Source organism: Sander vitreus, chromosome 6 (assembly GCF_031162955.1).
Source record: "Sander vitreus isolate 19-12246 chromosome 6, sanVit1, whole genome shotgun sequence".
Classification (NCBI taxonomy): domain Eukaryota; kingdom Metazoa; phylum Chordata; class Actinopteri; order Perciformes; family Percidae; genus Sander; species Sander vitreus.
The window spans coordinates 31,245,615-31,267,770 of NC_135860.1; the positions used below are offsets into that span (position 1 = coordinate 31,245,615).

The following is a 22,156-nucleotide window of genomic DNA, read 5'->3' on the forward strand; positions in this document are numbered from 1 at the left end:
CCATTTAAATGAAGAGCATGTCGGAGAAATAAACATTTCACACTTTATTGTTGGCCTGCTTCCTGGACAAGGATTAAGGATTGTACTACAGTAGATATAAACATGTTGACTAGTACAGTGTGTGCACTAAGACTAGAAGAGCAATTGTCCAATTAGATGAATACATTGCATCTAACTTGAAAATGATTGAGGTTTTATGTATCCTGTAACATGAATTTATATTTGAAATGATCTCTTCAAATATCAATTCCCATTATAGCCACAAATACTGATCGATTAATTAGTTGTCAACTATTAAATTAATCGACCAACTTTTTTTGATAATCGATTAATCTGATTAAAATGAGTCTTTTTTTTTAATGAAAAATACTCAACATTCTCTGATTCCAGCTTCTTAATTGTCATTATTTCTAGTGTCTTCTCTCGTCTGTGACAGTAAACTGAATATCTTTGAGTTATGGACAAAACAAGACATCGGAGGACGTCTTTTTTGGGCTTTTGGAAACACTGATCGAGATCTTTCACCATTTTCTGGCATTTAATAGACCAAACAACTAATCGAGAAAATAAAAGAAAGATGAATCAACAATGAAAATAATCTTATATTGCAGCCCTAGTGCTGATCCATTTTAACCTCAGCGGGCAATCGTTTGTAGAGGCAACAATGGGCCCTGTCCCCCAAACCGTGCCACTGTGCTTATATTCGATGTAACAGAAGAGGCAGCATTGTGTCGAGTCACCCAGATGAAATGCAGCCTCACTGTGATGATAGTGAAAGAGCATATTTTAGAATGTCACCTGTACCGCATCAGCCCGCGGGGTTGTTAGGAGTCGAGACGCTTGAAGTCTGCTTCAAAGCTTCAGGGCTGCATTAACTGATCAAAGGCACTAATCCCACAATAAGCATTCCATATTTATGTGTGGAAGTACATGCTGATCCATAACAGAATCCACTGGCATTCAAAATGACATAAACAAAAGGCTGAAGTACGAGGTGTGTGCATTCTTTTAAAGCACATCTGACTTATTTCACCAGCAGCTGGCAAACCAAAAGAAGACGTATAAACAGTCCAAACTTAGTGTTTAGGACAGGAGTCTGTGCACAGTGTTCTTGTCAACAGTGAGAAGATCAATATGAGCAATCATTTTTGAGTTCTCATACACTCATGAAAGATTAAGTGGCAAATATTATTTATTATTCTCTCTTTCTCTGGCAGCATCAAGTATAAAAACGCAGGCTATGAATGTCTGCTAGATTTGGACGTGCAGAGTGCTAAAGCTCAAGCTATGGGTAAACATTTAAATTAAAAGCATCGCTCACCTTCAATGTCACGGTAATGCAATGTTGCCGTGTGCACCTGAAATCCTATTCCAATGTAATGACATAATCCTGATTATATACTGAACATTTTCTTGCTTCTAATACAATGGAGTCGAGCACTAATGTCTAATATATGAGGGAGCTGAATTTGAAGGCGCCTAATTGAAGTAATTGATGGAGTCAATCGTCAAACTGCATTGATTCTTCTCCCATTTTAGTCTGCGTGTCTCTCCATAAGTTGTCTTTATAAGACAGTAACATGGTGGAGGTCAGACACTTTAATTAATGAATAGTAGCCCGGGGCCGCTACACGTAACTCCTCCGATTAAGAATGTAGAGCCTCTGATACAGAATGTAATTTGTCTCTTAAAGATCATTTTACTAGCAGAGCTAAAATAAGACACTGGCCTATTTTCAGAGAGAAAGAGAATGCGGCTACACTTTACTTGAAGGTATCTACATAAGAGTGACATGACACTGTCATGAACGTGTCATAAACATTATAAACAAGCCATAAACGTTTATGACATAACGCTTCTTTTAGGAAGTGTCATTTGGTTTTTGTCATGACAAGTTATGGTTAGGGTTATGGTTAGGGTTCATGTGTCATGACTGTGTCATGACAGTGTCATGTGTTCATGACAGTGTCATGTCACTCTTATGTAGATACCTTCAAGTAAAGTGTTACAGAGAATGCTAAATAGTATGAGTTAAATAGCATGAACTTGCATGACCTAGTATCTCTAAGTTGTATGTAAATATTGTACGCGTGTAAAACTTGTGTACAGCCTAGTTTTGCATGCTGCCATTTTTTTAAGATTTGGGTCGAGTGGACAAAAATATTGCCGTGGCTATTTAAAAATGGTGGGTTTGTTCAGGGTGTCCCGTGCAGCATTAGTGACGATTTTCTCCGTCCAATCTGTGTTCTGCAGTGTTTTGACTCCACCTTTTTAGTATTGACTCAACTCGCATGGAACCTCGACCAAGGTGGTACCAAAAAAAGAGAGTCACACATGGTTCATGTGTTCACTCACTTGGCATTCGAAAACACAATGCAAGGCAACTCTCATAAGTCAACATGATAAAAAAAAAAATTGTTAAATACAGTAGAGTATGTCAGAATCAGAATACTGTATTGATCCCCTCTGGGAAATTATTTAGTTGCGGTTGCTCACAGTCAAATTCAAGGTAAAATAAGAGTAAGAAAAGAAAAGAGCAAGTCAATAAGTGTATAAAGTAACATAGCTACAGTAAAAAATAAATAAAAACGTTAAAGTAGAAGTGAGGTTAGGTTACAAGTAAGATCAGGTTAAAAAGATTGTTTCAAATGCTATTGTAGTGCAGGGTCAACATACAGTACAAACATAAATAAGTACAGTGTGAATAATAAGTAGCAGCAGTGAATAAATAATACATTTTGCACATGTAGCTGATAAATTATTAGTTAATAGTTGATCTTTCACTGCATGAACAATCTTTAACGATATACATCCACTTTCACCCTTCAACTTAGCTATACTGTAAGTCATGAACTCCTGTACCTGAACTCTGTCCTTCTCTCCTTTCCACCCCACGCCTTCTCATCTCCTGTCCCTCTCACCTGTCCTCTCTTCTTTCCTCTTCTATCCCCTTCTCCTCCTGTTTCCTCTTCCATCATCTCTCCTTTCACATCCTCTCCCCCGCTGGCCTCCTCTCTCCTCTCCTCTCCTCTCCTCTCCTCTCCTCTCCTCTCCTCTGCCCTGTCCTGTCTTCTCTGTCCTCGCCTGCCCCCCTCTCAATGGTGGTGGCTGACAGTGACTTTGCATCCAAAATGAAAAACAGGCAGATGGGCTCGTCGGGCGGGGTGAACATGACCAAGAGCACAAGCGTCAGCGGAGACATGTGTAACCTGGAGAAGACGGATGGCAGCCAGTCGGACACGGCGGTCGGTACGGTAGGCACCGACGAGAAGAAGAGGCGCTCCAGCATTGGTGCCAAAATGCAGGCCATGGTTGGCATGTCGCGCAAGAGCCGGAGCACCTCTCAGCTCAGCCAAACAGGTAGGACATCCAACTGCACAGCCAGCGTACAGCACTGTGTGATCGTTTATATGTGCATCTGTCCTGTGGCCCCTTGTTCTGTCTGCGTGGGTTTCTCTGTTGTTTTCTGTTCTGAATGTTGAGTTCTAAAACTGCTGCTCTCACTTCTCCAATTGTTCCTCTTCCCTACTTTTTAAAATTTTTATCTCGAAGGTCTTTAGACTCTGCATTCAGTTTCTGGAGATGAAGACAACGGCATGTCTTTTCACTTACAGTATCTTTCTCTTTCTTTGTTCTAGGTACAGTAACAACTCAGCTGGAAATTCCTCACTCTGTCTCACTACCTCCCTTTTTTTCTTTCTTCCTTATTACACCAGTGCAGTTGTGTTTTCATGCATAATGCCGACTATTTATTTTTTTTTTTGGTCGTCTCATTTCGGTAAATGCGTTGCAGCTGTGACAGCTTTGCACTTCCTGTCACATTGATGACTTCAGCTGCTTGTTGCAGGTCACGTTTTGTAACTTTTCTTATATTGTCACGCACTCTTGACTGTGATTTGCCAGTGTGAAACACTACCTCAAACTGTGGCCAAATGCAGTTGTTTGTATTTGTTTCTATGAGTGCACGTGAGAATGTGTGCACATGTGAGACATAGACAACGAGGGGTGTGTTGTGTTGGTGTTTTCAAACCCATTTGTTCTTTAGCAAAATGCACCAATATTTTCTTTCAGTGGAAAAGATGGGGTTATTACTTTTCTTCACACCTCTGTGTAATAGTTTTTTTCTATGGTACCTTTTTTTTTTAAACACTCAATAACCATTTGAGAGGCATTGGGCTGCAATGGCTGGTGTCAGACAGTGTTAAAACGCCATGCGGTGATGTCTCGGCCGACAGATTGGGGTCTGGTCTGTTCATGAGAAGGTCAGTGGATTGTGACAGCGCATCTCTAAGCATTGAGGGCCTTTTCATCCCATCCATTCAACCTTAAAATTGTCAATAATCACTTCAACCCATTAGCACTCTCTGTCCAGATCTGGCTAGATAGCATGGCAGAGGTTTGGAGAGATGGATGTATGGTGAGGTGAGATCTGCAAGAGAGTGAAGGGAGGCACCAAGTCACGTGGCACTGCTCTACCGCCTGGCACGTGCTGCTGCCTTATCTCTTTGGGTTAATCATTTCACGTCAATATGGCAATTAGCAGTTCTTTGTGGCATTTTGGTATGGTTTATAGGGCTGGGCATTGCCACTGATTTTCCTAATCGATTAGATTCACAAGGTCCCAATTTGATTTCCAATTAAGTTTGATTTGCTATGTTTTAGTTGCAGTTTCAGTTCTTGAGGTGAGAGGTCAAGGGACCCTTTTTAGAAATGGCCATGCCAGGTTTTCCCTCACCAAGATGCACAAGGAGCATTTTTAACCACTTTTCATATGATACAGACAGAGATCGATTCTGGATTTTATGAATCGATATCGAGTCATTCAAATGAAAATCGATTTGAATCGAAAAATCCCTTTTTTAAACCCAGCCCTAATGGTTTACTTAGATATGGCTGCTGGAAGACAGGAGTAACTGTTCGATCCTTCCTGTTCAGTAACTGCATTGTGAAGCAGTTCTCCAAGTCTTGTGTTGTTGACTATTAATGATGGTTATGTTGCCTTATAGGATGACTTTTCTGGAGTCTACTTTTGGGAACAGACAAACACAACTGACATTTGTTCAGATTTTTATTTTAAGATTTCACACAACACAGGGAATAAAGTTGCACACACACGCACTCCTTCCCAGTGCAGACACTGCGCAAACTGAGGAGCCTGAATCTCCTAGAGCTATTAATATTTCACTCAGTGCTTCTAAGTGCATCAGATGGAGTTTTGTGAGAGTGTGCATACATCTGCCTCTCCATATTTGAGCTCTGTATTTGGTTCTGCACCAGTGCAAACATTGCCAGGCTGCCTTTTGCCCTACTTTTGTTGTGCATTATATCCTGAGAGGCTCATCGCCGGCTTGAAGGGCGCATTCAAACGATGGTCGATTTTTCTGTTTTCTGTCAAGTGGGGTTTTCTGGTGGGGGATGGGCAGATCAGGCAGGCAGCATGTCTCTGGCTTTGAGAAACACAGGTCAGTCAGATGGAATGGATGTGTTCCCAGGGGGCCGGCCTTGAGTAGTGTGTGTGCACAGTTTCCGGCGCCAAATTTGAACTGCTGGTTTTTGTCCTCTCAATCCTTGGTGGAAGGCACAAGATTTTTCAGGAAATACAAATGTATAACTGCAGTATGTTTGAATAATGTTGTGTTGAGTGTGTGAACAGTCACAACTTCTTCATTTTCTAACTGCCATGAAGACTAACTTTGTGCATACGTCTAGGGCTGGGTTAAAGTAATCGATTCTCTTTATCAGAGTGATCTGATATCTCTTTGAAATCGATCTTTTAATATATGCCTTTTTTTTTGGGGGGACATTTAGGGATTTAATTGATAGGACAGCTGCAGACAGGAAAGGGGGGTGGGGGGGGGGGAGAGTGGGACAACATGCAGTAAAGTGCCACAGGTCAGATTTGAACCCTGGGCCGCATGCTCTACCAGGTGAGCTACCAGGGTGCCCCAGTGGGGGGTCAATTCTTAATGTAAACATTAACCTGGTGCATTATAAAACATATTTGAGGATTGTATCTTTCTTGTACAATTTACAGCCTGAGTTCTCTGAGAATATCCAAGCAAAATTGGTATTGTAACTGAAATGTCCCTAACCTAATGAGATGTAATCGGGACCTTGTGAATCGGAATCAAATCAGTGCAAGAAATCAGCCCTACATATGTCCATAACAGGAGCTGAGACTGAGTGCAAGGGTGCAGTACAGAGCAAACAATGGACAAGAGAGAGTACTGTAGAAGCTACATGTGCATTTAGCATAGCATCCAACAGGTAATAGCCATTAGTGAAACTCTAGCAGTGAACCTAAAAAAGATACCAGGACATGTTTCTTGGATGCTGAATGGAGACTGATTCATTATTAAATTCATGTGACTCTGATTAATCCTACACACAGAAGAGCATACTGTAACACACCTGTGATAAAGAACACAACTCCATGTATACGGCATGTTGAAGAAATGATGACTTACTTTTTTATCACTAATAAATCATATTTCTTTTTTTGTAAGATGAAATAAAATGATTAAGAGTGTGGTTGCTGAGCTTGAGAACATTTTCAGCCAGTGCTGAGTTTATTAACATTGGCTTTGACACTGTGATTGACTTGAACACATTTTAGAAAAATACATTTTGAAAATAATATTAAACCGATGCATGTGTTCGTTTAGGAGCTTTATTGATGGTACACTGGTCATCACGAGCAAGCTGAAACATCCATTTGATTTATTATGCCCAATTGTCCCAGGCACCAGTCAGCAGTCCTCTGCTCCCTGGGACATTATGTTTTAAGCTCAATAGAGAGGCGCTTTAATACGCCCAAGCAAAACTGCTGCTGCTATACAGCCTGACTCAGCTGAAACCACACGGTAACAATCAAATCTTGCAGGCTTATTGGAAATCCATCACCATGCATTCATCGGTGCATTTCTTTGTGTATTTTCCTTTTGATAGGCATCTGATTAACAGGCCTGTTTTTCTGTCTATTAGTTCCAGTGCATTTGCTATCTTTGCTACATATTCTCAGTGTGTGTATGTGTGTGTGTGTGTGTGTGTGTGTGTGTGTGTGTGTGTGTGTGTGTGTGTGTGGGGGGAGGCTGCCATAAAAAGCATGCTGATGAAGATGTCAGCATTTCACAGCATATTGACCTGCTGTTCACTTTTTCAGCTCAGTTTTACTGTGAATCGTTATTGGCTGTGGTGCATTATTGCATTCACGCACACAATCGTACCTTATTATAATTGAATTATTCATCTTAGGGCTGTCAAAATGCAAATGTGTTTAATGTGCGGGAGCGTGTCTTAGGGATATAATACATCCACGAGCGGGAGTGGATAACTAGCAGAAACAAAGCTCCTTGAGCAGAAATGGATCTATAAAAGGGTCTTTTGAATGGCAAGTTGAGTTTCAAAGCCCTTCCAGATGGTTCTCTTCACAAGACTAAAGTTATTTGCGTGTACTGTCCTGAGTTACCACCGAAGTACGTCGAGTCTCAAATAAATACCACTTGAGCATTAAAGTACATTTAGAAGAGAAACAAATATGTGCTATTAATTTGCGATTAATCGTAAGTTAGGACTAAACTAGGACACTCATGCAATTAAAAATTGTAATCGATTGACAGCCCTAATTATTATATATCGTCTGTCCGGTGAAAGCCTTGTATGTCCAAAATTATTACTTTTCAGGAAATGAAAAAAGGCTAACTTGAAAACTTGTTGTTGTTGTTTAAATATTTGTAAAAACCCACAAACAGACGTAAAGGGTGACCAAAAGCATTGATTTATGAGAAAAATGTAAATGATGAAATATAGAGATTCAAGGTTTTTGCGCGACAGCAACAATAATATATATATATATATATATAGTATATATAATCATTATTATTAGTATTATATATATTATACATACATTAAAAGGATATTCTACCTAAAACAACATTGTAAACATTGTAAATCTTTTGTTTAATGCTTTGAAACATAAATTGTAAACAACATGGAGTATGAACTGATATGCATTAGCCTCCTGCTCTCTATACTTGTTAGAAATGTGCACAATTGGGCGCCTGGGTAGCTCACCTGGTAGAGCGTGTGCCCCATGTACAGAGGCTCAGTCCTCGCAGCCGAGGCTGCAGGTTCAGTTCTGACCTGCGTCCCATTTTGCTACGTCATTCCCCCCAGTGTCACAAAAGAAAATAATTAAAGAATAAAATCACATCACCCCCTGCTTGTGGCACGCATGGGGTGATCTTCTCTTTTTTCATTATGAATTACAGGATGGAAATGGAATTACAATTTTGCACACAATTATTAAGCAATTTTTTTCGACCATTTTTACAGCCCAGCTTGTAGCATTCTACCTGATAATCCATTTCAGTAGTTTTTGCCCATAATGGCCTCTGTGTAAAGAGTCCTGTTGGTGTCCCAGATACAGTACATAATAGCATAATAGCACCTCTTTACAACTCAGCACCAGCCTCTGACTATTAAGGCTGAGTACACAAACAGTGGAGGAAATTAGGCTTTAACAGGCAAAAACAGGCCAGGATGCTGCAGTGGTAGTGGTAGCAGTGGTATAGAAATAGAAAAAGATGGAATCAGTGGGGAGGATTCTGAGTGGAATGTGGTATGATATGTCATTACCAACTAGTTTTCTGTTCCCCTGGGTGTAGCCTTGACAGGACGTCCTACTTTTCTCTTCCTGACCCTGAAAGAAACTCACTCTTTGGGCCAGATGTGTCACTCTCTCAGCTGAAAAAAATTAATCTGTAGAGAGGGATTAAAATAGGACATTTCACTTACTAAATAGTTTCAAGTTTTTTTAATTGAAGGAGTCGCATGATGCCATAGCATTGGTTCTAAGAGTAACTTGTAAACTACCTGTAATATCGTTGTAGGCCTACTACTTTTGCTTCTAAGAAAAGATGAGGTGGGATGAGATTTGATGAAGCACTAGTACACCGCTGTACCTGACATCTCAATCCCACTGCTGGGGAACTCTTGGTGACAGATACATGTATGTTGTGCAACCGGTTCACTGTGTTCGTTGATGAATGTATAACTTTAAAGTAAAGCTAGAGTTAAGTTTTTCTCAATGAATGAGTCCGTATGCCTAAATATCATGTTAACAAGCTTAGTAATAGTGTTAGATTTCAATTCTAACCTGATTTCTTTTTATTTCGGAGGGTATGATTTACATTTTGTTTCATATTTATTCTCATTTTCTGCCCAAGATCTTCCTCGTTGTCAGTGTTTTGGTCCATTTTGTAAAAAGAATAAACATAAGTTTAATGAAGTCTTGAGGAACGGAGAAAAATAAATGAAACACCATGGCATGCTTTACATTTTGTACTGCCTTGTAATTTGCAAGTGCCTTTATCATTTCTAGTGTATAATGTATTTGACCTAACTGACTATGCTCAGAACAGCTACATGTATACAGAAGAGAGAACAATGCATTGGCTCCCCCTTCTTTCCTCACTCCTCTCTCACCTACACCACATACTGATGTAGTTTCGGACCTCCAAAGTCCTCCGACACACTATTTTGTATGTGGTAAAATAGCTGAACTTTGAGCTTTCAGCTGAGGTAATCTATCTTCGGAGTTGAGCTGGTTGTGCCTGTATCAGCAGCTCCTCCGCTAGCTGAGGCTGCTAATTAATCTCCTCGGGGAGCGGAGCAGACCCGCTGCTCTCAGGATGATGCATGAAAGCAGCACAGGTGCAACCGAGGCTCCGAGACACCAGCACCCCACCGCTCGCTCTCCATCCCTCTTTCTACCTCACGCGTTCTCTCATTCCCATCCTAACTGGCACTTGTATCTCGCTGTCGTTATTTCCCCCCCGCGCGCTTTCTCGTTTCACCTCGTCTTCTCTCCTTCATTTCTTCCACCGGCTCGACAGTATCTCTTCTTTTCTGTCTTTCCCTCTCCTCCACTTTTCTCTCTCAGTCTCTTTTACAACACGTCTGTAGGTGATGCATGGTGTGAATACCCTTTGGAAGCGGAGCATTTTCATTTTCAGCCCCTGCAATCAAAGCTGCAATGATTAATCAAATAGTTTTCAACTTGTTAAATGAATCGCCTACTAAAACTATTTTGATGATTGATCAATAGGTTTGAGTCATTTATTAAATGAAAAAAGTTAAAAGTCTAGTCTAAAGTTTCTTCTCTCCTCTGTGACTATCTGTTAGGCTTTTTGGGAAACACTGATTGACATTTTTCACCATTTTATAGACCAATCAACTAATCGATTCATGGAGAAAATAATCGACAGATTAATAGACAATCAAAAAGACAACTTTTGTTGCAGCCCTACCTGCAATATAAACACAGCAGTGAAACCAGTAACCTCCATGCACAACATCCTTGTGATAACAGTTTTTACATGTGGTGACTCAACAATGGTCCTGGCGTGTGGTGTTTACACATCAGTGGTCTTTGGTGCAACTGCCCAAGGTTGATTGGTGGATGCGCTCTGTTAAAAAATATTCGACAAGGTTTTTTTTATCTGTCATCGATGTTCAAGTGTCTGTGTGTTACGGTCCATTCATTGTAAAAGTTTGAGATGTCAGCCTTTAAAAAGCTCAGCAAAGCATCACAGTATTGTTGATACTCAGACCTTTACAATACAGTCTAATGTCTAACACCTAAAGCCTGCTGTAGGATGCTACTGGATGCAGCCATTTACTCTAAACAGTTTGTCATGTCAATGCAAGAAATGACCTAGTTTTGCAGGTGTTGGGTTTCTTTTTCTATGGTCACTTTATGTTTTGTCCCAGATACTGTGCACCTGCAGAAAAACCTAAACACATTAGATCGGCCTTGAACACCACACAGTTTGGCCCGCGTGTTGTTATCATGTAGACAGAGTAAAATGGACTTAGGTAAAATATGAGCTAAGTTGTTTTGCCCCTGATATGTCTGTGGTGGTGGAATGTAACTAAGTGCAATTACATAAGAACTGTACTTAAGTACATATTTATGGTACTTGTACTTGAATATTTTACATTTAATGCAACTTTATACTTATGCTCGACCATAGGCGTAGATTTCGGGAGGGATGAATGGAATATGTCCCCCCCAATATTTAAAAGAGGTAGATTTGTCTTACTCAAAAAATATGAACCACTCCCCAAAAGAGGTAAAAATACCCGTTCAGGGGGCTCAAAACATGTATATACACTTCTAACCTGTTAATATATTGAATGTTTCCCAGCAACTTCAGACACCCCTAGAGAGGAGCGTACCATCTTAACCTTGCAGTGTGCAACGTTTGTCTTTCTTTTGTGACCCCCCCACCCCCTTCTGTATAATGAAAACTATAATATCTCTAGATATGTGTTTATGGTTTTAGAAAATTCTCCTACTTCTTAAGCTAGAGAAACCATTTGAAAGCCTCTTAGATCAGCTGGAAAATGCACCGACACCAAGCTGAAAACAGGGCTCCTTTTCGGTCACCAAGAAAAGAGATACCAGGTTCTCACAGGACAGCAACGCTACAAATGTATGATTATCTTACTGATTTTGATGCCTTGCTGTAGATAAAACTACCCAACAGTATAAAAAGGAGTTGAAATGAGCACAACAGTAAAATGCAAAATACACATTAATGCGGTAGTAATATTAATCCAGCAAAAATAACCATCATATTATGTAACAAAACGCTGACAGGGAACATTCTACTGCTCAAATAAATGCAGGACTTTTACTTATGGTGGAGTAGTATTACAGTGTGGCACTAGTAAAGAATCTGAGTACTTCTTCCAACACTGTATGTCTGTAATATTTTACTGTCAGGCTTCATAGTCGCAGAGCTGACAGCCACTAAAGAAAAGAGTATGCATATTGTTTCTTTTTTAATCACACACTAATTATTCCCACCCGATACATTGTTATGACATTGCTCTCTTTAGGTACTTCACTGCAGATTGGTATTTATTATTTCTAAGATTCTTTATATGAAATGGTTCTATCAGAAGAAAAATCACTGATAACTTCATGTTTATTGATGAGCTGTGATGAATATCAGAGTTGATTGACTAATTGTTTTGATACTGAGAGCAGCACATCTCTGAGCAGACAGTGTACTTTGCATTATCCAAGAAATTAATCAATGTTCTTGTTTTGAAGATGTTTTGTTTTTTTCCTACATTGTGGTAATTATGCAGCAGCGTGATTTAGCTGTCATCCAAGGGAAACATACGCTCTGTTGATCTTAACCCTGGGTATACAGTACATGTACAGTAACTCGGAACTTGTGGAAATGAAGTAGACATACAGTATGAGTGGAGGTACAGTACAAATCTCTGATCTTTATTGACTTTGCTGCAAACTCATAACCAGGTGACACAAATAAAATTGTCATACTGTTGCTATTGAGAGGATTGAAAGGGAAGTGTAACTGATTTACTACTGAGCAGCTCAGAAGAGCACACACCATCCTCTTTGCAATGCTTTTATTTTGTAGCACTGTGGTAAAATCCATGCTCATGCTCTGTTGTTTTCTGACATATTAGGGCTGGGCGACATGGAGAAAACCAGATTTGACAACAACCTTGACCAAATACATTAATGTCGATACTGCAACGATATTGTATGTTGGACAATTGGTGCTTTTACAAAATATCTTCATAGTTAGATTTGTGATAATATATATCAGTACCGTGAATATAATGTAAATGTAAATGGACGGTATTTATGTAGTGCTTTACTAGTCTTTACGGCTACTCAAAGTGCTTTAACAGAGTACAGGAACCATTCGCCATTCACACACATTCGTACACTGTGGCCGAGGCTGCCGTACAAGGTGCCACCTGCTCATCAGATAAACATTCGCACACATTTACACACTGATGGTGTAGCATCGGGACAAATTTGGGGTTCAGTGTCTTGCCCAAGGACACTTTTACATGGGACTGCAGGGCCTTGGATTAAACCACCAACCTTCAGATTGGTAGACCCGCTCTACCACCCGCTGCCTTAGTGGGTAAAGGCAAATTATAGAACAGCTAGAACAGTCTAGTGAATTCAGAAAATTACATCCCTTACTGTAATGCAGCCTTCAAAACCAGGAAAAGACAACACTTATAGAACGATATCCAAAATCTAAGACAATATCTAGTCTCATATATCGATGTAATATTGATATATTGTCCAGCCCTATGACAGATATTCCATCAAAATGTATTATTTCACTGCCGTATTTCAAGCCTACAGTTAGTGTCAAATACTAAAACAATAATATACGAATAAGAATATTATGCATCTATCTCCACAATCTCTGCTTAAAAGCTGTTGATTCATCTTGTAAACCCTGCCATGCTCCACCAGCTGCTCTGTGTTTTTCCTTGCAGTGTGGCTCATGCTCCACAGCCATATGTCTCCTTTGCCTGAGTCCGAGGCTTGGACATAGTTTGAAACGCACTTGTATAGTCGCGTCCCACATTTCAGTGTGTAGTACATTCTTGCCTCCCATCTGAACTTGACTAAAAATGAACTTCCACCCTTCATTTTTAGATTTTTAACTGTTGCTAAAAATACGACTTCCTCTTGTGATTGTTTTGTCTTTAAACGCTGACAGCACCACTCCGTAGCTGTCAGTCGAAGAGGAAGCCTGAGTAGAAGAATACTGTGGTCAGTGTAGTCATAGAGCGTGAGCGTGATGTTTCTGCTCTTCATAAAAATGGTTAAAAACATGTTCATTTCCTCTTTCGGTTTGAGAAGTCAACATGCCAAGATGACATCATTGTGTTGCAATTTTTTTTTTTTTACACGCAAGAGAACTTTTCACATATCACGCTAGTTTGTTGTGACTATAAAACAGAAAGATCAGCTGGGGTGAGGTCAGGATTTTTCATATACACATACAGTATAAGGCTTGGCAGTGTTTAGATCTCCTTTCTCTCTCTCTCTCTTGTTATCCCTCCATCTGTTGTACTTTCAGTGTTTGCACCACTGAGCGGAGGGAGGCCGCCAGAGCACAGTCTGTTCCAACTGCTACACCTCCTGCATTTCACTTTTCATATTCGCTCTCTTACCTCACACCTTCCACCGAAGGTGTGAACCTTTTTCAGTGAACTTGTGAAGTGAATAGCAGGACACAGTGCGTGTGTAGTGTGTACATGTTTGGTGTGAAGACTCTTATTATATATGAAACATGAGCTGTTATATCGTCAATAAGGATTCTAATTTCTCTACAAACAAGAACAGTCTGATAACTGGACTGTATGCTCCTTTCTTTGCACCAAACAGTATACAGACAAAATTAGCAACTAGCTAGTGAAGACAGTGAAACATCTAGCATGGTAAAGATCCTAATAGTTTTACCTCCACCAGGGAGGTCATGTTCTTGGCTCGGTTGGTGTATTGGTTTATTAGTCAGTCAGCAGGATTACGGAGAAACCACTGGCCCAATTTTTATGCAACTTGCTGGAAGGGTATAGCAAGGGCCAAGGAAGAACCCATTCAATTTTGGAGTAAATCTGAATCACAGTGTGGATACACATATTGTTTGTCACAGGCATTAGTAACGAGTGGCGCGGCGGGACTTTTCCATACAACATGTCCTCCAAACCATACGACATTATAGGTTGTTTCTTCCTACCCTCTAATACGGGCCACAGTAACGTTTCATAAATTAGCGCTCCTATGAAAAAAGGCAGGAAATACAACCCACAGGAGTATGTTCCGTCCTCATTTATAAACCAAAGAATGTACTGTTACAGTCGTGGTTTTAAACACTACGTTACCGTAGCAGTTTGTTCCGGTTTAGGCACAAAATCTTTTTACGTTTAGAAAAAGATAGTGGTTTGGGTTAAAACCATCTGTTACGTTCCTTAACTTCCAGAACGTGGCATTCCATTTGTTCTGTAAAGTTATAAAAAAATAAATTAAAAAAAGCTGTTTACTTGTATTTTGAATTTTATTTTCAATACAGTTTTGAGTGAGGTAATATGTCATGCTAGCTTGTTGGGAAGCGGTCTAAATGAATTGTTGATGATTGTGACAAAACTGGTTGTAACGGTTTTGGAAATATATCCAGACATATTAAGTGGTTGCGGTTGCAGATTTGCATATCATAGAAGACCTTGATGGAGGTCTGCACTCTGTGAGTGCCCTTCTAGTTTATGTTATATTATTCTCTGGAATTGGTGGAGACCAAACCAGAGCTAAAAAAAACAAAGTGAATCTTAGACTTCTTCAGGTGGACACAAACATGACTCCAAATTAATACTTGCTTATAGTTAACTGTTCAATAACACGTTAGCCAAAACAACTTTATAAGATGGTAATACGTCAGGAGTGTGTGTCTCACATTAAGTGGTATCAATATACAATATCTATGAATGACACTTTAATGTGTTGTTAAGCGAGATTGAAACAGTAGTAAGATCAGAGGTGATATCGTACCTTAATTTGTAATTACATTTCCCTTCATCTTTCTTATCTGGTCTGAGCTAGACATGAGGGGAAAGTGCACTTCCAGACTGCAGGACTGGCCTGCATCAAGGTAGGCAGCATGGAATGTAAACTGAGAGGAGAGAGACCTGTTTGTCTACATCTGTGTATGCACCGGTGCATGTCCTGGTGTGTCTGCATTTAAGTGCTCAAATATGTGTGTTTACCTACATCTGTGCACGTGAGTGCCGGGGTCATAGCCCTCCATTAAGCTGTGTTTACAGCGTGTAGGGCCACAGTCGCTCTCTGACGCTCGGCTTGGCCTCCGACCATCAATCAGAAGGACTTCGGAAGGCTTCTGCCTGCGATCCCTGCCGCCTGCCAGACGGACCTTACATACGACTTCTGGGATATTCTTCAGATTCCTGCCTTCTGAGGTGCTTGTGATTTCCAGCTGTGTGGTCACTGTGATGTAGGTTTGTCATTGTTTGGAGTGAGACTACATATGTTGCAGTGTACTGCAATGGTAATCTGAACTAGTCATGCTGTTGGGAAATCAGAGAGTACCCTCATGTCCTTAAATGGAGACCTTGATTCTTACTTTTCTTCAGGCACAATTTAAAACTTCTTTGAAATGCTTGCATCTTTAATAACTAGGTTTTTAATTTGTTGATCATGTTAGGAATTATCTGAGGTACAAACTATATTCAGAATCCTTGAACGCGAACGTGACGTCCACGTGCTGTATTGAACAGATTGGCGCAGACCATAATTAACCTAATTTTTGTCACCATATCTCCAGTGTCAGGTGTAGTGGCTGTGTGACAGTGAGACGTGTTGCGGTGCCTCTTTCTCTCTCCGTCCTTGTGCAGTGGGTGGATGGGTAAGAATAAACGGCGCCAAAGCTGCAAAACATGAAACACAACACGCGCCAAATGTGTTGTCACAGTGAATGCCTCATGAAGCTCCTATCGCCATAGGCAACGACGGATTAGCCGTGATGTTGTAGGCTTGCTTTGTGCTCCTTCAAAGCCATTGGTGGAATGTAACTAAGTACATTAAACACTGTACTCAAGTACAGATTTGAGGTACTTTATACTTTACTTTTTATGATACTTTCTACTACTAAAAATAAATTCAATAAAACAGCCTACAAGTACAGCTGAAATGATTAGTTTTCTGCATTGAGTACTTTGACTTTTAATACTTTAAGTACATGATACATACTTTTACTTAACTGACATTTTAAATGCAAGACTTTTACTTGTATTTTTACATTGTGGTCTTAGTACTTTTACTTAAGTAAAGGATCTGGATACTTCTTCTACCACTGGTCACAGCATCAACAAATTCAAATCATTCTAATAATATTTACGATTTAACAAATCTTAGAAGTCCTCTTTTGTTATTCCTGGCAGACGTTGGGGATTTTAAAGTGGATATTAAAAAATGTTTGATAGTGATATATCATCAGTACATCCATGTGTTCAGTTGAATATCATGTAATAGAAAGCCTGTTAAGGCGCTGACACACCAACCCAATTATCAGGCATCTGGCGAGGTCGGTGACTCCAGTCTGTTTGGTGTGTTCCAATGACCAATCTGATTGGTGGAGTGCTAGTCCTTGACTAGCGAATCAGTGCACGAGAAAACCGGAGCTGACAACGCCAGTATCTTCTTATTACTAGCCATCGTATTTTCTTCCGTTCAGCGAGTAATGACAACAACGATCCTTCTTGACTACTATCACCACTCTCTGATGAAAACAATGACTGACGACACGGAGATGTTGTGGGAGATGTTTTCTCGCTGCTTCTCGCGCACACGCAGAACGTATGCTCAAGTCGGCGTCGCTTCGGTGTGTTCCGAGGCACTTTTTTGACCTCGGGGAGCCGACTGATCAGTCCGACTGCCTTTTCTGCCGCAACGCGTTCTCACACCCATCTCGTAAAAAAAGGACGCTTGGTCAGGTGCCTTTTGTCGTTGTCATTGACGCTAAAAGTCTCTTTTAGCGCATTAAGTAAACGCGTTTGGTCGGGACTATTGCCGTCCCTTTTGACGCAGTTATGTTAAGGAAAAGGTGGTTGGTGGTGGGTGGGCTTACGGTTCCGTGACACGCGGGAACTACGGGACGGTTGGGTTTAGGAAAGGGTCGTGGGTGGGCGTACGGTTCTGTGACACGCTGGAAGAAAGAAAAAAACAACTATAGCAAGCGTGACAAGCGGGACGCGAGCCTTGCTATCTTGGGTGAAAGTCCTGTGTTTGACCCATCCAACCAACCTCCTTATGCAGAAATTTGCCTTTACATACTACTCGCTAAATCCTATCTCCCTCTCCCCGGTGCGTTACACAAACACGCTGAAAGACGCCTTTTTCGTCGCATCAGACGCTGACAGCCACTGACAGTCACTGACAGCCACTGTCTAAACGTCCTTATTTTACGAGTTCGGAATGAGAACGGGTTGTCTACTGAGACAACCTCCACTCTGTTCTGTTCAAACATTCAGATCGTCAGGTCATACTGGGACCTGTAGTTTTAGAATCACATCTGTTACACTTAAAAGGCAACACGCTCACAATAACAATGCTATCATGCTGATTGTTAGCAGGTGTAATGTTTACCATCATAATTTAGCGTGCAAAAATGTGCTAATTAGCATTTAGCACTAAACACAAAGTATAGCTGAGGATGATGGGAATTAGTGTGGTCAAAAACCAAAATTTAAATCTTAACCAGGCACTAGATTAAGAGGTATCAACAAAAATTATTACAGTTTATCCTGAGGGGAACAGTAATGTATGTGCCAAATGTTATGGAAATCCATCCAGGAGATCACCAGAGTCATTAGGATTCATTCTCTGGGCACCAGGGATATCAAATGTAGTAGTGTTCCATCCAATAGTCTTAAAAACATGTGTCTAAAAAGCTAAACATCTCAACCTGCTGATGGTGCTCCTTGAAAAAGTCACGGGATCTCCAAAGTTAGTTAGCTTCATCCTTTTGGGGTTTTTTTTTTGGGGGGGAGGGCATGACTGTCTGTACAGAATTCCATGGCAAGCCCTAAATGATTTCCTGAAGAAACACTATAAAAAAAGCAATTAGAATTCTTTTTAATACCGTACACACAGTGTGCAGTCTTTAAAAGTTATTTTACTGCGTTACAATTCAGAGGCAAATATTGTATGTTTTACTAATTGTTTACATAAGTTACTAATTGAATTGTGTTTTGTGTTTGTCCAATTTCCTCCTAGCTGGAGGAATGTGAAGTGTTGTTTTTAGCTGCACTGATCTAGATGGAACCTGCAAATGGACGCCATGCATTAAGAGGCTTCTTCATGGAAGTAGGTTGCAGTGTCTCTAAGGGTGGAACTTTTGCCTCCGCTATAATACTATAGGGAGCTTGCTATATTTATATTGGTGCAGAGAAGCACCATAATTGTCGTGTCCTGTGCCTATTCTGTCAGACACATGCTCAGAACAAAAGCACCACAGTTGGTTCTTTGGTAGTGTGACAAAGCAGCACAGTTTCATTCATTTGTTACTAAGCTGCAGTAGTGACAGTTAGCAGAGGGGCTGAAGTTTAGTTTAAAGCCATACATTTGCTTTATGTGTTACCACCACGGGCACGTAACCACACCATGCCCGTAGCAGATTCATCAGTATTTCAGGGACCACCTGTAAAGAAACCTTTTTTTTCTTCGCACCACTGTTGTGTCTTTCTGCTATGGACTGTTTAAAACTCGGGTGTCCACAAAATGGTAGACATAGACTGAAAAAAGGGTCATGTTTAGATAAGTTTGACCCTAATCCAAACAAAGAACTTGTCTCATTGTTTGAAAGTGTGGTTTGTGATTGAATTCCTCCCAACACATAGTACAGCTGGTTTTGGATGACTGAAAAATAAAGAAGCAGAGTTTGGCATGTGAACTTTGAGTAACCGCCGTGTGACTGAAGCCCTCTCAGAGGCCCTGTTCAGACCTGGCATTAGCATTCGTCTTGGGTGATACCGATCCCAAGTGGTCAGCTCTAAGTGTGTCAGTTCACACCTGGCATTAGAATGCATCTCCACATGTGTCTCGAATGACCACTTGTGATCAGATCTCACTTCCCTGCTCTATATGCAAACAAACACAAACATCATTTCTGTTTACAAAGACCTAATGTTGTGCAATGGCCCAAATGTTGTTGTTTTTCACCAGTAGGAGGCATCAAATGCACGTCCTGTGCCCAGTCTGCCGGAAAGAAAAACAATAAAAACTGGGTCTATTCCTTGGCTTGTTCCAGGCAAACCAAATTGCCCAAGATGTATGACGCACTTGTAATATATCTCTATGGGTTTATCAAAATGTCCTTACACTTACGCAAAGGATGTTAGTTGAGTAGGCGGTCCTTTAATGTGGCCCAGAACACATATGCGCACACACTGCTAAAAGAATATGGCCATCTCAGAATGTGGTCTGTCTGAGCAATCGGATCTCAATGCATCCTCCATGCATCTTAGGTGCGTCACACCTGTACTTAGAGCCCACCACTTGTGAGCGGGCTCACCCAAGACGCATGCTAATGCCAGGTCTGAACAGGGCCAGAGAGGAGCAGGGCTGTTGGCAGACCTAATGACAGCTTGTTTTCACTGGCCTCTGTAGATAAGATGAGGAAAGGGAGGGATGGTGGGACAGCGAATGTAGAAAACAGGAAAATAACAGTGATGAATAGCACAAAAGCAGCAAAACGTCAGGCAAAGTGATGAAAAAAGAAAGCAAATTATAAAAGAAGAGGGGGTGGGGGTTCAGTATCTCTGGGTAGAGCTTGTTCACCCGCAGAGCCAGCCGAAGTGCGCCTGAGCAGCCTGGCTCTCTGATTGGTGGTGTGCGATGCAGCTCTCTCCCCTCCCCCCCTGAAGAAAGAGGTGCAGTAGGATCGTCAGACCCAGACAGTGCAAGACTCAGCAACTGAAGCAGCATTTTACTGAAGCTCTCCCTAAGATGCAATCGCATCTAAGGACAGCCTAGATGATAGCACAGACCTGATCTCCTATAGCGTAGTCTTCTACTACAACTAGGATTAGGAATTCATCAAACAGATTAGATTTGAGTTGATTTTTAAACCTTCAGCAGCAAGATCAGCTAGAGAAGGCAAAGCTGACATCTAGTGCATTCAATTCTGCACATTGACAAGGACGGCTGCCGGTCACCATGGGCAGGCAGGGCCACGATACCGCTGCTCCGGTCCCTGGGATGCGTATCCAGCGCTCCCAGAGCAAGATGAGCCTGTCTGCATCGTTTGAAGCGCTGGCTGTCTATTTCCCATGCATGAACTCCTTCGATGAGGAAGACGGAGGTAAGATGACAACTGGGGAAATGTCCCAGCAGCAGCAGTGCTGTTTAAACGGCGGGATGGCAGAGAGGGAGGAGGAGGATTAGGGATAAGTGGGAAGATGCAGAGGTATTGATTGTAGGGAGAATTGGGCCAGGTGGAGAGATGCAATTAGTTTAATTAAGATGACAGTGTAGTTAAATTAGGATACTAATGTGACGCAGGAGCTGTGCATACTGTGTGCAACATTATGAATTGAAAGTTGATATCAAGTAGTCAATTTATCATCCAGGCTATCAATTTGTTGTGAAATAGACATACTGCTTCTGCTGTTTGCTACTGTTGTTAACATACACGGTTATAGGAACCAGTCTGCAGACATATTCTACTCATGCTAGTCAGTAACTTATTGCCCCTTGATGATTTTAAATCTGGCTCTACGAATGAAAACAAAGGCTTTAGTAGCTGGACTGAATCATTGTATCTGACATTGCTCTATGACTGTTGCTGCTGCAAATTTCCAGCAGATATGACAGATACTGTGTGTATATTTATGCCTCCCAAGAAGCTCTTATCATTTCCTATTCAAGTGGCAGGGGAGTTATTTACAGAGAAATATAAACATGTCGTGGACTTGCAATGCAGAAGAATTAATCATTTAAACGTCTACATTTTTTTTTAGCTACAGATCACACACACACACACACACACACACACACACACACACACACACACTTGTACTCACTCTTACACTGTTAGGCCACCGAGCAGCTCCACTAGTTGTTGTCTTTTCCTGTCTGGCAAGGCCCAGATTTGAGGGCAGTGAACTTCTGGTGACGAGCCAGTTTGTCTGACTTTTCGGGCCACTGCTGCTTCATGTTGCCAGGTACTTAACAAAAGTGCTTGGCTGCCACATTCTGCAACCAGTGTTGATAACGCTCCCGTCGTCGACACATTTACCTCATCTGCCGTTGCCTTAAATGCAGTTTTGTGTGTTATTCAGTGATTTAACAACACAATAACAATCTACATTATAGACCAAATTGTAGTCTATAATGTAGATACATGTGTGTATAGGAGCAGGATTATTTAAATCATGTTTTTTTTTTTTTTTTTTTAAAGTCTATACCATGGTGTGTTTATGGATCAATCTGTTACAATTTGCAGTGAAAAAGATTTTAGCAGTCTTTGGTCGAAGCAACTCTTGTAGTTATTTAAGTTAATATGAAAGATGACTCATTGATTGATATTATAGTACGTGAAGTAAGGGCTGCATCTGTGATTGTAGTCAGCAGTAGTAACTGATAACATATGCATCCCATAATGTGTGCAACAAAGCAGATAAACAGATATGCCGTGCTTGAAATATGGTGTGTTTTTGCTGTTCATTGATAACATCCGAGTGGCCACTGAATGGCCGAGGTCTGGTTTGCTGCAGACGTCAGAGACGA

The 22,156-nt window shown here is 40.9% G+C and overlaps 1 protein-coding gene across 2 annotated transcripts in view; it reads left to right on the forward strand.

Moving 5' to 3' along the window:
• Positions 1-22,156, forward strand: part of rims2a (regulating synaptic membrane exocytosis 2a) — a 174,526-nt gene that overhangs the window by 146,828 nt on the left and 5,542 nt on the right. The window contains exon 29 of one of the 2 annotated variants that reach the window (XM_078253724.1): positions 3,116-3,360. In XM_078253724.1, the coding sequence (XP_078109850.1) occupies positions 3,116-3,360 (245 nt within the window). Of the gene's footprint in view, positions 1-3,115; positions 3,361-20,337; positions 20,730-22,156 lie in introns of those variants that run through there. The other variant, XM_078253725.1, reaches the window with a different exon arrangement.